Source organism: Gasterosteus aculeatus, chromosome Y (assembly GCF_964276395.1).
Source record: "Gasterosteus aculeatus chromosome Y, fGasAcu3.hap1.1, whole genome shotgun sequence".
NCBI classification, from domain to species: Eukaryota; Metazoa; Chordata; class Actinopteri; order Perciformes; family Gasterosteidae; genus Gasterosteus; species Gasterosteus aculeatus.
Genome location: NC_135709.1, coordinates 20762023 through 20775373, shown reverse-complemented (window position 1 = coordinate 20775373; position 13351 = coordinate 20762023). Strand labels below are relative to the sequence as shown.

At 43.2% G+C, this 13351-nt stretch overlaps 1 protein-coding gene and 1 long non-coding RNA gene across 3 annotated transcripts; one reads left to right on the top strand and one right to left on the bottom strand.

Moving 5' to 3' along the window:
- Window positions 1-310: 310 nt before the first annotated feature.
- On the top strand, window positions 311-7793 carry LOC120812284 (COUP transcription factor 2). Of its 2 annotated transcripts, none has more exons than XM_040168121.2 (3): window positions 311-1682; window positions 2753-3280; window positions 5326-7793. In XM_040168121.2, exons 1-3 carry the CDS (start codon window positions 1232-1234, stop codon window positions 5598-5600), a joined length of 1254 nt encoding a protein of 417 aa, XP_040024055.1. In that variant the 5' UTR covers window positions 311-1231; the 3' UTR covers window positions 5601-7793. The 2 variants fall into 2 exon arrangements, with proteins under 2 accessions (XP_040024055.1, XP_040024054.1); XM_040168120.2 differs by having other exon boundaries at window positions 2735-3280.
- Window positions 7794-10955: 3162 nt separating this feature from the next.
- Window positions 10956-11737, bottom strand: LOC144390736 (uncharacterized). The gene is made up of 2 exons (XR_013454581.1): window positions 11642-11737; window positions 10956-11042 (listed from the first exon to the last, which is right to left on the bottom strand). It is a non-coding gene; the product is annotated as an uncharacterized LOC144390736 (long non-coding RNA).
- Between the last annotated feature and the right edge of the window lie 1614 nt (window positions 11738-13351).

Here is a 13351-nt window from a genome sequence, read left to right as displayed (position 1 = left end):
GCTAATGAGCACAGATCATGTTCCTAAAGGTGCACTTGTGTGTTGAGGGACAAAATATTCGGATATTTCATCTTGCGGAAACGAATAGACTGACGATGCGAGGCACTGAATTTAGATTTTGTGTTTTTCGTAATGCAATTGCCGAGGCTTTACCGGTAATGTCAGTATATTCTACAATGTGGGCTATTTGAGTGACTGGAAAGGATTCGTCTTCCCGAAACTCGTCTCCTTTTAGGACCAAGCGGCCCTCTCGACCTCCATGCTCGCTCTGGCAAGGTACCAAGTAGCACAAGTGCCGACTAGCCAATGGGGTTCAGGGGGAGGTCCCTGAGCTCTGACCAGTCAAACACACTCTCCTTCCTTATATGGCAGCCGATCTCCATGGTAACGTGTGCTAAGTTGCAGCAGTCGTGTCAAAGTTCACTATATAGAGAGCTCAGCTGATCAGAGAGAAAGCATTCTGCCAGCCCGGCTCCTACCAATAGCAAATCACTTCCTAACCTCCGCCTTTTTAACATATTTGATCACGTTCATTCTTTACTGCTTTTTCCTCTTATTTTTCAATGCACGGAGGAGGTTTGTAGGCTGCGATCTTTGTTTTTTGTGTGCTTTTTGTTCTTCAGCGCTTTTGCATATTTTGGGGAGAGTTGCCTTCATATTCCCGGCTCTCTTAAAACATTGGCTTCTGCTGCACGCTTGCTGGCGCTACCTCACAGGAAGAAAAAGGAAGAAGACGCGATTTTTTTTTTTTACCCAGTTGGTGAGTTTCTTCATGACTTACTGCGCTGGAACTTGATCGTAGCTGCTCCAGCGTGCTTCGCCAATTGTTTTTGCGCTGCTGCAGGCACGGTCGCTCCAACCCTGCTCCATCGTCCACTGAACAGTCCATGCTACCTCGGCTGATTATTTTAATATCTAGCCTACATTTCCCATTGATGGGTGTGCTGGATGGCTGACTGTAAGCGCCCCTGGACTTGGCCTTCAAGCACAAGGCAGCGACTCAGCTCGCCATCGCATCAGTTTTGAAAACGCAATTCGCATCGTCGTCTCTCAACAGCAATAAATCGACAGTTTTCGGAAAGGTTCCGAGTGGATTCAACGTAGGCTAGATTTGACATTTCGGTTGTGTCCGCCTGTTAGTCCTAGTTTTTTTTACCGCGTTTCCTTGAGACATTATTCACCGCGACACCAAAACGGCAGACAAAAAGTTTCTTTACGTTGACTGATAGATATGGCAATGGTAGTGTGGAGAGGCTCCCAGGACGATGTGGCTGACACCCAGGGGGCCCTTTCCTCGCAGACCCAAGGAGGACTATCTCTTCCCACCCCTCAACCGGGCCAGTTGAATCTGACATCCTCTCAGGTGGCCCCTCCGACCCCACAGACTCCGGTCCAGGGACCCCCGAACAACACGCAGTCCACGCCGGCGAACCAGACGACGCAGCAGTCCGAGAAGCAGCCGCAGCACATCGAGTGCGTGGTCTGCGGGGACAAATCCAGCGGCAAACACTACGGCCAGTTCACTTGCGAGGGGTGCAAGAGCTTCTTCAAGCGGAGCGTACGGCGGAACCTCACGTACACATGCCGCGCCAACAGGAATTGTCCAATCGACCAGCACCACCGTAATCAGTGCCAGTACTGCCGCCTCAAAAAATGCCTCAAAGTCGGCATGAGACGGGAAGGTATTGGGACTTTTTGTTTTCTTTATACATTTTATGCGTGCGTGCGCGCGTGTGTGTGTGTGTGCTTTTGCAGGCTTCTAGACGTGAACCCGTGTTGTGTCGCCGCCGTGTAAGCGTGTTCTCTCTCCCACGATCGGTTCCCTCCCCGGCTCTTGCGGCGGGCGGCAGCCCGCAATGGAGCCGCGCCGCGCCGCGGTGGAGAGACGGGGCTCGTCGCCTCTTCCTCTCCGTCGCTGTGGTTAAAGTATCCGGCTCAAGCGGCTGCATAGTTCTCTCCGTTTCTCTATAAAATAACCGACCCCTTGTCGAATATATTCAGATAACGCCACGGGAACATAGATACGTCTGCACTGAACGATACAACGTAGCCTCCTGCGCTGTTATGGCGAGGGATCGAATTAAGGGATCGGGCTACGTCTCCTGATCCATCCCGCATGCCTCGTTCGCTCTCTCTAGAAGCGGGATACCAGCGTGAATTGTGCCCACATGGTATCAAGAATTGATTTGAATATTAGTCGAAAATAGGCCTGTGTGTATGATAAAGCCAGATGAATTGCTAAGTAGGTTAAGGGTTAAACATGCAAGGTCTCCCTTGCCCTCTTTGTGTTCCTTCGCGGCCAGCTCATGTTGCTGTTGCCGAAAAGCATCAAAATAAAGCCGGACATATGGGCGACGTATGTTAAATTGTTTAAGGCGCATCGACATTGTTTCATTACATGATGTACCTCTCAGCCTCGTTACTGTCTATGCAATTTTTTATATAATATGTGTGTGTGTGTGTGTGTGTGTGTGTGTGTGTGTGTGTGTGTGTGTGTGTGTGTGTGTGCGTGCGTGTGTGTGTGTGTGTGTGTGTGTGTGTGTGTGTGTGTGTGTGTGTGTGTGTGTTCTGCTGTTATCCAGTAAACATGATGTGTGTCATTTATTTATCTCAAGAGGGGAGCGCGCTTGATTTTTTCTGCACAGTTTAAAATGCATAATATTTGACTGCGTGTCTCTATGCCCACTAGGATATTGTGTGATGATTTGTAGAATTCAGGCTTCAATATCTGTAGTTTCTCTTTTTACTGCAGCCGTGCAAAGGGGACGGGTGCCACCCACACAGCCACACCATGGTCAGTTCGCCTTGACAAATGGAGACCCACTGCACTGCCATTCCTACTTATCCGGATATATCTCTCTCCTGTTGAGAGCGGAGCCCTACCCGACGTCCCGGTATGGCAGCCAGTGCATGCAGCCCAACAACATAATGGGCATCGAGAACATTTGTGAACTAGCGGCCAGGATGCTCTTCAGCGCCGTGGAGTGGGCCAGGAATATTCCCTTCTTCCCAGACCTTCAGATCACCGACCAGGTGGCTCTGCTGAGGTTGACGTGGAGTGAGTTATTTGTGCTCAACGCCGCGCAGTGCTCCATGCCCCTGCACGTGGCTCCCCTCCTGGCGGCGGCTGGTCTTCACGCCTCCCCCATGTCCGCGGACAGAGTGGTGGCCTTTATGGACCACATTAGGATCTTCCAAGAACAAGTGGAAAAGCTCAAAGCTTTGCACGTTGACTCTGCTGAATATAGCTGCTTAAAGGCAATTGTGCTCTTCACCACAGGTAAGACAATGGACGTGCACACTCCACTTGTGTTTGTGTGTGGGTTTCTTTGAAAATGCTCACTGACACCAGGTAAATTAACGCTGACATATATGTATCCATGTTGCTCGTCTTAGATGAACAACCCGCTTAAATGTCCCAATATAAATTACATTTATGGCCAAGGGCTTTTAGAAAAGATTTTAACTACGAAATTATAAAAAATGCTTGGATTAATTAACTGATCACACAAACACAGACATACACATCCGGGGCTAAATTGACATTACTAAGTATGGGCATTAACAAAAAAAAATACAACAAAACAACAGGAAAGTGACTGAAACCTCAGAATATAACCTCGAGGTAAACACAACAATAATAACCTTAAGCATTATAACATCTAATTATTAACACACTTTTTTTCAAGAATCCAATAGGTCGCAGATGAATTGCTGCACTTTGGGCTTCTTTCTCCCCACCACGTATCTATGTGTGTATACCCCACGTCTTGTTTGTGGGGAATGACAGATATAAATGATGTCAGACTCAGAGGGGGAGGGGAATTGAAAAAGAAAGACAAGCCTAATGTCCCATTTGCACACAATAAAAGCAGAGCGCACGTTTCAACACTCTCGTGTCATTCAAGGGACAGACATGTCCGAGGGACAAAAAAGCACGACGACCCCAATGCCCACATCGTAATTGCCCATATGTCAGAATCTAACAGTATTATGGGATATTGAGCAGTGACAGGAGGGGCGGCTTTCGTTTTTATTTGCAGAAATATTCTCCTCGCCTCGCACGATTCAAGGCGTCTCTGGACCTGCTCCAGAACTTGGTCATGACTCAAACTTCCCCGCTATTTTGTTACATCAGCTCCACCATTTAAGGGTGTAAAAAAAAAAACGCGTGTAAGAGATTTACAAGGTTTGCACCGTATATGTGAATGCATGTCTTTGAGATGAAATCGTACCTGCACGCCATCAGCCTCTGTATTTCATTTCGCTCTAGCAGACAACTATTGTTCTCGAGATGGTGCGTTAGCCTATTCAAAGGAGGGAGAAGAAAATCCCATTTCAGGTCATTTAATAGTATCATGAAAGCTTTTAATGGTGTAATCTGCCTCTTCCATACCTGAGTACCGCATGTTGAGCATGGGCTGTGCGTTGTAGCTTGAAAGACACGCCTTTGCTACTTTGGTGGTTTGCTTTTGCCGTGCATAAACTTTAAGAACTTAACCAATGCGCGCGCAAGCCGCTCTGGCACACAATCAGCTGCTGCCTACATTGCAGCAGCAAATATAGTGATTATACCTCTCTGGGGGTGTAGTATGACGGCAACTCCGTAGGCTATGGGCCCTTTTTTCCAAGCTAAATCTCTGCTCACTAAAAGGTCAGTAGGTCTCCCCACACCCCCCCTCTCCCTCCCCCTCCCCTCTCCCTCGCTATGCCTCTGACTGTGCAAGACAGGCCCATCCGAAACACTAGTCTTTTGCTATGAATATTCTTAATTATTTAGTTCACCTTCAATTGACTTCGCATAGCGGCGATAAAACAAGAGGAACGCTAAATTAGGAGGGGCTGAACACCCCTCGGAATTTCCCCGCCTCTGATCGGGTATGGAAACAAGTCCTGGTCTTATTTTATCTTTAAAATAATTTGCAATTAACATGTGACATAGTTGTTTAGTAGAGTTCCCGTCAAATTAAAAATCTCTTTTTTATTTGTGGTCTAGTCCTTGTTCGCCTCGCGCAATATTACAAAATAATTATCATACACTGAAAAATACGTGCACTATAGTTATTAATAAAAACAAGTCTCGAGACTAATAAACTCCACTTCAACACATAATAGGATAATATTAATTTCCTATAATAATTTTCCCAAAATGTGACTGATTATCAATTTCCGCCATATCACCACGGTGGGAAAAAAAAACTCCTAGTGAGAGAAACACTTTAGGTTACACTTTATTAATGTTTATTTTCTTTGCCCCCCCCCCCCCCCCCCCCTCTCTCTCTGCCCCCCCCCCCCCCCCCCCCCCCCCCCCCCCCCCGCTTCCAGATGCTTGCGGCCTCTCAGATGTGGCCCATGTGGAAAGTTTGCAGGAGAAGTCCCAGTGCGCCCTGGAGGAATATGTCCGGAGCCAGTACCCCAACCAACCAACACGGTTTGGGAAGTTGTTACTCCGCTTGCCTTCCCTCCGCACAGTCTCCTCTTCGGTCATAGAACAATTATTTTTCGTCCGATTGGTAGGTAAAACCCCAATTGAAACTCTCATCAGGGATATGTTGCTTTCGGGGAGCAGTTTTAACTGGCCTTACATGTCAATTCAGTAAACCAAGAAGGAGCCGAACAAACAAAAGGTGGGGTTTGGGGAGGTTGGGGGGGATTGGGGTGGGGGGGCTGCGAGACTGCAATGATTATAGCTGCTTTTGTGGAAGGAATAAAAAAAAAACGGCTGTTTAACGGGGCTGGCTTTCATGAAGAAAGACTTTGACGTAAATGACTGTGAATTCCCCCCCTACTGCAAAAAAAAATTGAGACATCCACTGAACTTTCAAAATGGCAGATACAAGCTCCCAGTGTTCATGCAGAACAACCTGCTTCGATTCATTTTTTTAATGAAAGAAGAAAATGATTTTAAAAAAGGAAAAGGGATTCTGTTGATTCTTATGAGGAAAAAAAAGTATTAAGTGCATTTAAAATGAGAATTTGGGTAAAAAAAACAGGCGAAAGTGAAAATACGAAACGTGAATTTTGTTTTCTCAAATGACTTGTCCTGTGTCCATGTATAGCTGTGTTTTGTACTTTCTTTGTTCCTCCTTTCTGGTTGCAAACCAGCCTATGTGATTTATGTAGTACAGGTGGTGTTATTTTCTAAGACGATGATTTATTTTGAAAAGGTGTAAAAAAAAAATAAAAAAAATAAAAAAGTTCTAGAAAGAATTAAAACCACAGCAATAGGAGTTTAGGCTTATAATCTCGGTTTAATGTTGCAAGCGCATTTATATTTTTAGGATGACCAATACCATCTGGGAAAAGGGAGTTTTTTGGGAGTTCATGTTTGACTTTATGAACATGCAGTAACTATTTTGCTCTTTTATTAATATGAAGTCACAGATCAACTTTGTTTTCCAAATTATTTGCTGAAAAAGTCTTCCCCCACTTCATCCAACTTTGGATATTTTGCATTAGTTCACCAATTGGACACAATAAAAACCAATCCTACAAGTTGCCTATCATGCTGTTTTAAAGGTATTTGAGAAAAGTTGCTTTAAATGCATTATATGTGCATTTAAGGGCAATTGCAGTGACTCAAACTGCACTTAAAGCAAAAGTAATTTGTTAAAAGAAATTGAACAGGTCAAAGGGTCATACAAGTTTGAAGCCTAGCCAGAGTAGTGTTTAATAGCAGTATTATTAAAGCATCCCTGAAATGCCACCCTTTATTCACTTCAAGCATTAAGTGCCTGACAAGCATGATGTGATTCCTCATCAAAACATTGTTCAAGTAAGCCGACAACATTTTGCAGTAACACAATTGGAATTGAAACTTCAGTGGTGTATTTCCCTTGAAAAACACAGAGAGAGGCAGTATTCTTGTAAATATAGGTCAATCCATTTCAACGAGTTTTTCCTTTATACAAAGTATATGTGATTAAGAAAAATCTGTGGTTGCCATTTTCTTTTCCCAGTAATACAACGTCTTCAAAATTGAGTGGGAGACTTAGCTAGTAGCACTGAAAGTTATGTTTTTAATGTATATACATATTACTACAAATGTTTTCTTTTTCATGTATATTTAGACTGTGAATGCATGGCCACAGGTCGCTAACCTATTTTACCTTTGATATATAAATGTAAATGTTTTCTCTCTCTTTTTTGACTGTATAGATATAATCTGTGCATTCAGTACACTAGCCCTTGTATTTAAAGAAACAAAAAAGAAAAGAAACGAAGTTCATTATTAGACTATAGACTTAAACAGGGTGAGCAGGTTTGGGAAAAGGAGTCGATATTTTAACTTTAGTGTTATTGCTCCTTTGGTCTTTGACAGGTGCCGTGGTGTGCTTGAGCGTGTGTGCGCGCGCCCGCGCGTGTGTGAGAACGTGTGCGTGTGTGTATTCGGAAGCTAGCATTTTTGTCTTTGTTTTGAGGCTTTTCTTCAACACACACAGGAACATCATCGTCGGGTTGAATTAAAAGGGATCAATGATTGAACACTGATCTTTGGCTGTTCATAGCCACAAATGGACCAGAGAATGATACATGATTGTAATTATGAACAGTTTAAACTGACCCACGTTTTTATATAAATATATAAAAATATATGACTGCAGGGTATTGATAACGTATAGATACTTTTTTATGATTTTGATTATTATTATTAATTGCAAGTGATATATGTGAGTGTGTGTGAAAGTTTATAGTTGAACACAATTCTTGTTTGTTTGTGTTAGCTTATTGTAAACAAGCATTCTGCTGTAAATTTGTTCTTGGTATTAAATTATAATTTATGAATTTGAAAACACACGTTTTTCATGTTTTTTTACTAGTCTTAAGTTTTCACACAAACGCACGCGTGAAAATGTCATTGTATGTGCGTGTGTTGTGTGTGGTCGGTGGGGGGGGGGGGGGGGGGGGGGGGGGGGTGGAGAGTCAATTTGCTGTGGCAGGATGTGACCCTTTTGCCCCATGAAAGTGATTAATGAATTTCAAAATAATTAATCAATCAGCCAACATTCCCGCTCAACGACTTCACGTTTTGCTCCAAGGTTAAGATTATTTTCTGTAAAAATGCCGATCAGTAATTGAGACTAGACTGTGGACGATAATGGAGTGAAGGTGGACGTCAGTATAACTTCACAAATAGGATTCGACAGTTGTAATAAGGCGCCCTGCCTCCACAGTTGATGGCATTTCATAGCACCTCACGCGGGACGCGGCGCTCGGAGAAAACACCCAAACTTCACCACCATTTACGCAGGATCGTTTAACTTTCGGACGCCTTCGCGAATATGCTATTATCTGCATTAATTCATAATGCATATAGATATTATCAACCAACTACAATAAGTTGTATTCAAAAAGTTTACATTCTATCTTGAAAAATTAAAATAGCGTTTATTGACAATGGTCTTTGCAACCTACTTAAAAAAAAAAGTCAACTGCACCCCTGAGCGTTGATGGCCGTTACACACAGTTTACGTTTATAAAAGATGGAATATCCAAGAATTGAACATGATGAGTTTAAATGTAAATAATTTGCCCACGTTATGTTTAGATGGCAAACACCTTTGGCCTATCAATAATTCTTAGTTTTGGCTCGGTTGAGAGTTCTAGGCCTGTAATAGAATTAGCCTCATTGTACAGGCTTAATCAGAATGGGACGGTTTCTGCTGCTGAGCGTTTGTTTCCGTGTGTGAGTGCGTGGTCCTGTTGCTGTTGATAATGATTATTATGATGTGATGCTGATGGTCTTTAATCCGCGGCTTCTTGCTGAAAGCCTCATTTATCCACACCGTGCTGCTCTCACTGCTCGTCCAACCAAACCGCTTCTGAGGTGTTTCACACTCCGGCCAAAGTGAGCCCCCACATAGTTAAAGCTAGGGCTCCCACTTAGGATTTCATTGGAACACATGTTTACAGTAAAAAATAACAAATAATAAACACTCACATCACCATCCTTCAAAATGTAATAATAAGTGGAGCTTCAGAATGGGGTTTGGATGGATCCGCACACCGACCGTGCTGATTTTAGTTGACAGCGCGTGATGTAAATGCGCGACTCTATAATTTGTACCTCTGCTCCTATATTAGCTTTTTACTAAAAAAGACTAATGAGGTGTAACACGTTGCGACGTCACCTTTATTTGGCGTGACGTGAGAACTTTTTGACATACGGGCTGGTAGCCGAAGTTTTTGGACTGATGCTGGGAACTTATTCAGCGCTCTCGGGCAGTTAGTGGCGCTATTTGTTTAATAAAATAAGAATATGGTTTGCGGTCTCGCTCGTCCCTCTGTCTCTTTCACTCATTCACTCACAGAAACACAACACACACACACACACACACACACACACACACTCTCACGCGTGCATGGCTGCACAGTTGTGCGACGAATATGCGCATTGTTGGCACTATATGACAAATTAGCCCGATACAGCATGCGCGTTATTGTGTTTGACGCACAGCAGCTTATTTACACTGCATACTACTTAATTTTAGCCGCTAGTTTAAACGTAAAGCCAAATATTATTTCTATTCTTTTTAATAATACACATTTTTTGTGATTTCAATCAATCAATTTCAATCAACCAAAAAAAAGGATTTTCTTTCATTTTCATTTTTTCTTCATTACCAAGGTTGTTGAATTTTTTCTGACCATTCCTCCACTTTCCCCTTTTCCTTTCCAATAAATTGTCTTTTATTTCTACTTGGTGAACAACGCTTCCAGCATTCTGCCGATAAATGTAAGAAAATTGTGCCATCTACCCGCTAACCCTGGAACTGTAGCTCCAGTACCTCGGAGACCTCGGTTCACTTCAACACAAAAGGAAAAGCGACCGGCGCTTTTACACACAAGCGCCTCGTCGCGCTCACCAAGCAGCTGCCGTCTGCTATTAGGCTGTAACTTTACAAGTAATGTGTGTTTTAAGCACCTGTCAGCCACCGTGTTTTCCCACCGCGTCTGTCTGTGTGAGCGGAGCCGAAAAAGGGCCACACCTCTGCTCTTGTGGGAAGTCGTGGTTTTTAACGTGATCGGAAGCAGCAGGGGGTTAAAGTAAACGTCCACGATTTATTTGGGAGGCTTGCAATAAAGTGTTATCTCTCTAAATTCATGCTCATTTAATGGGGCCAAAGGCTATAATTTATAACGCTGACCAAAAAAAACACATGATCATGCCCCAGTGAGCATTTTTTGGTTGAAAAGACGTTTAAAAGACGTCTATGGCCCGACGTTGAAAAGACGTTGCAAAATGGTTTAAAAGTGAAAGTTGTTTCAACGTCTATTCGTAGACGTTGAAAAGACGTCTATGTTTAGACCACATTTCAACGTGATTTTTTAATACGGTAATATTTCGTCTTCTCTTGTGTGCTATATCATTATTTTAGAGGTTTAAAAAGAAACTACGTCCACATTTGTAAGTTTACCACCGATATTATAAATCACGTTGAAAACGGGTCTATACGTGAACGTCTTTTCAACGTCTACGAATAGACGTTGAAACAACTTTCACTTATAAACCATTTTGCAACCTCTTTTCAACGTTGGGCCATAGACGTCTTTTAAACGTCTTTTCAACGTTGAAATGCTCGCTGGTTGAAATGTGGTCTAAACGTAAACGTCTTTTCAACGTCTATGAATAGACGTTGAAACAACTTTCACTTTTGAACCAATTTGCAACCTCTTTTCAACGTCGGGCCATAGACGTCTTTTCAACGTCCGGCCATAGACGTCTTTTCAACGTCCGGCCATAGACGTCTTTTCAACGTCGGGCCATAGACGTCTTTTCAACGTCCGGCCATAGACGTCTTTTCAACGTCGGGCCATAGACGTCTTTTCAACGTCGGGCCATAGACGTCTTTTAAACGTTGTTTCAACGGATAAATTGCTCGCTGGAAACTTACAAGTTACATACTTAGTCACACTTGTCATGTTAACAGCCCTTAACAAGGACAAACACATTATTTTATTAATTTGCATTTATTATAAATATAACACTATACATATAACACTTGCAACCTCCATCAGATGCAACCACCACCCGCAGAAACCTGTGAGAAGGGAAGCACAAAGGCAAAGTTGGTAATTTGGGTTTATGATGACAGTAATAAACTAATAATAATAATAACAGCAGGTGCGTTAGAACACTCATTTATAGATGGTTTACTTATTACATTATAAACAAGATAACAATTCATCTGCAACTTATGGTATTTCTGGAGTAACATGTCCAGGTATATTACACAGTATCATGATTTAAGCAGCAGTAACTTACAATGTGTTGGCCCTCTTGTTTACAGAGCACAACTTGTTGAATTCAGCCCTTCACCCTTGCAATCTGTATTTAGCCCCCATTGCTTTAAAAACGTATCTTCAGTGTGAAATGCAATAACATGTATGGGTACAGCAACAACCTAACGCATTAGTAACACCAAACACACGAAAAATATTCTGGGATGTTTACTTTTGGTCCAGGTCATCATGCTGCACGCTAGCATGCTCCAAGCTAGCATGCTAACTAGCAAACTACCTGCGCTAACGCTAACTAGCTTAACAAAAAGGACCGTCTTTCCCGTATCGGGTGGGCAGCACAAGTAAAACACCCGGTTATAGTTCCATGTGTGCTTCATCCAAACACTCCCGTACTTACAGAGTAGTGGAGCCGGTAGTCGTGGTTCTATCAGCCCGTTCATGTCGCTCCGCTGCCGTAACTTCGCCTCGTCCGCTCGGAGCTCTGCAGGCGTCTAAGAACTCGCGCATGCGCGTTACAGATGTGAGCGGAGTCACGTGTTTACAAGTAATGTTTGAACCTGCCCGCATTATTATGTCTTAAACGCATCTTATTAACAGCACGCAGTCCGTAGTTTCATATTTATGACGTTTTAAGTGAAATATTAAATACGTTGAAATCACGTCTTCGCGTAGACCAAATTTCGCCGACCAGTTCATTAATTATTATGAAAATCTTAACGTTAACATCGTCTATCTTTCAACCTTACGTTACATCATGACACATTTGTCAACAAATTAACGTTTTCTGGCACGTTGATATTTTATCCCATTTTTAGCCGGTTGAAAAGACGTTGAAATGAGGTCTTAGACGTTCAGACCTCATTTCAACCCGATTTCAACCATATTTCAACGTTGAAATTACGTCTTGTGCTCACTGGGTGTTGTTGACAACATTCGGTGCCTTTTTGGTCCGTTGTGGGGAATATTAAGGCACTAAAATCGAATTCTCTTATGAAAATCAGTGATCAGTATATAGCCACTTTAAAACGAGGATGTTAAAGCACCGAACGTGTCCCATTTAACAGAACATTTGCTCTTCGAGTAGTTTTCATTATAGCGAGAAAAGAGAAATTGAGAAAAATGCAGAAAGAGGGACCACACCAACAAGGCAAAGTTCAGTTGAAAAAAAAATGAAAGAAAAAAAAAGAAAAAAAAAGAAAAAACACCGACAGACTTTGAGAAGTGGGCAGTGCTTTGTGATGATATAAAAGGGGGAGATAAAGACGACTGCAGATGCAGTGCGATAGTGGGAATATGTCCCATGTTGAACCCCCCCCCCCCCCCCCCATTTTTTGAGAAGGCTATTTCGGCTTTTCTTTTAACCCAAACGCGCTCCCGGGGAGCCCATCGCAACACCAGTAGAGCAGCCGGCATTTTCTCTGATAACTTGACTATTGAATGCCAAAGGATTCCAAACGTAAGTTACCGTTCGGCCACTGAAGACACACGAAGTTAAAACGTGTATTTATAGCCGAAATAGAACGTGAGTTCTCCGGAGTAACGGGCCCGATATTCTCAGGGCTTTAAAGTGTGCGGTTTGATTAGTCTTAATAAACACGATCACACATCCAGATGGGAGGAGGGGTGTGGGGAGACCTACTGACCTTTTAGTGAGCAGAGATTTAGCTTGGAAAAAAGGGCCCATAGCCTACGGAGTTGGGGGGCAGAGGCGAACGGTGAGCCGGGAGGAGGATTAGAAGGGACCTCAAACACTCCTGGATAGCAGACTCCAGCCCCTCAGCCTCCCCAACGCGTTATACATCTACATCTGGTATCGATTTGTTACTTGGGGTACATAGATACTTTATTAAGATCCCCATTAGGCGCACCGCAGTGCTGGTCAGTCTTCCGGGGGTCTTAATTAATGATACAGGCTCGTCACTCTCAAGTTTTCAGAACGACCCTGAATGTGACCACAATTTAGCATTTATGCACACAGTTGAGTTAGAGATGACGATCCAGGGACCTTACAGTGTGTGTGTGTGTGTGTGTGTGTGTGTGTGTGTGTGTGTGTGTGTGTTACTAAGAAATGGCTGATTGAGACATCTTAATTGACGTCAACCGAGCA

Excerpts from the sequence above, each read along its gene's own strand:
- LOC120812284 (XM_040168120.2), top strand. The coding sequence starts at position 1,232 with ATGGCAATGGTAGTGTGGAGAGGCTCCCAGGACGATGTGGCTGACACC. Across the intron at positions 1,683-2,734 it reads AGTCGGCATGAGACGGGAAG|TTTCTCTTTTTACTGCAGCC; the intron begins GTATTGGGACTT and ends CAATATCTGTAG. Across the intron at positions 3,281-5,325 it reads AATTGTGCTCTTCACCACAG|ATGCTTGCGGCCTCTCAGAT; the intron begins GTAAGACAATGG and ends CCCCGCTTCCAG.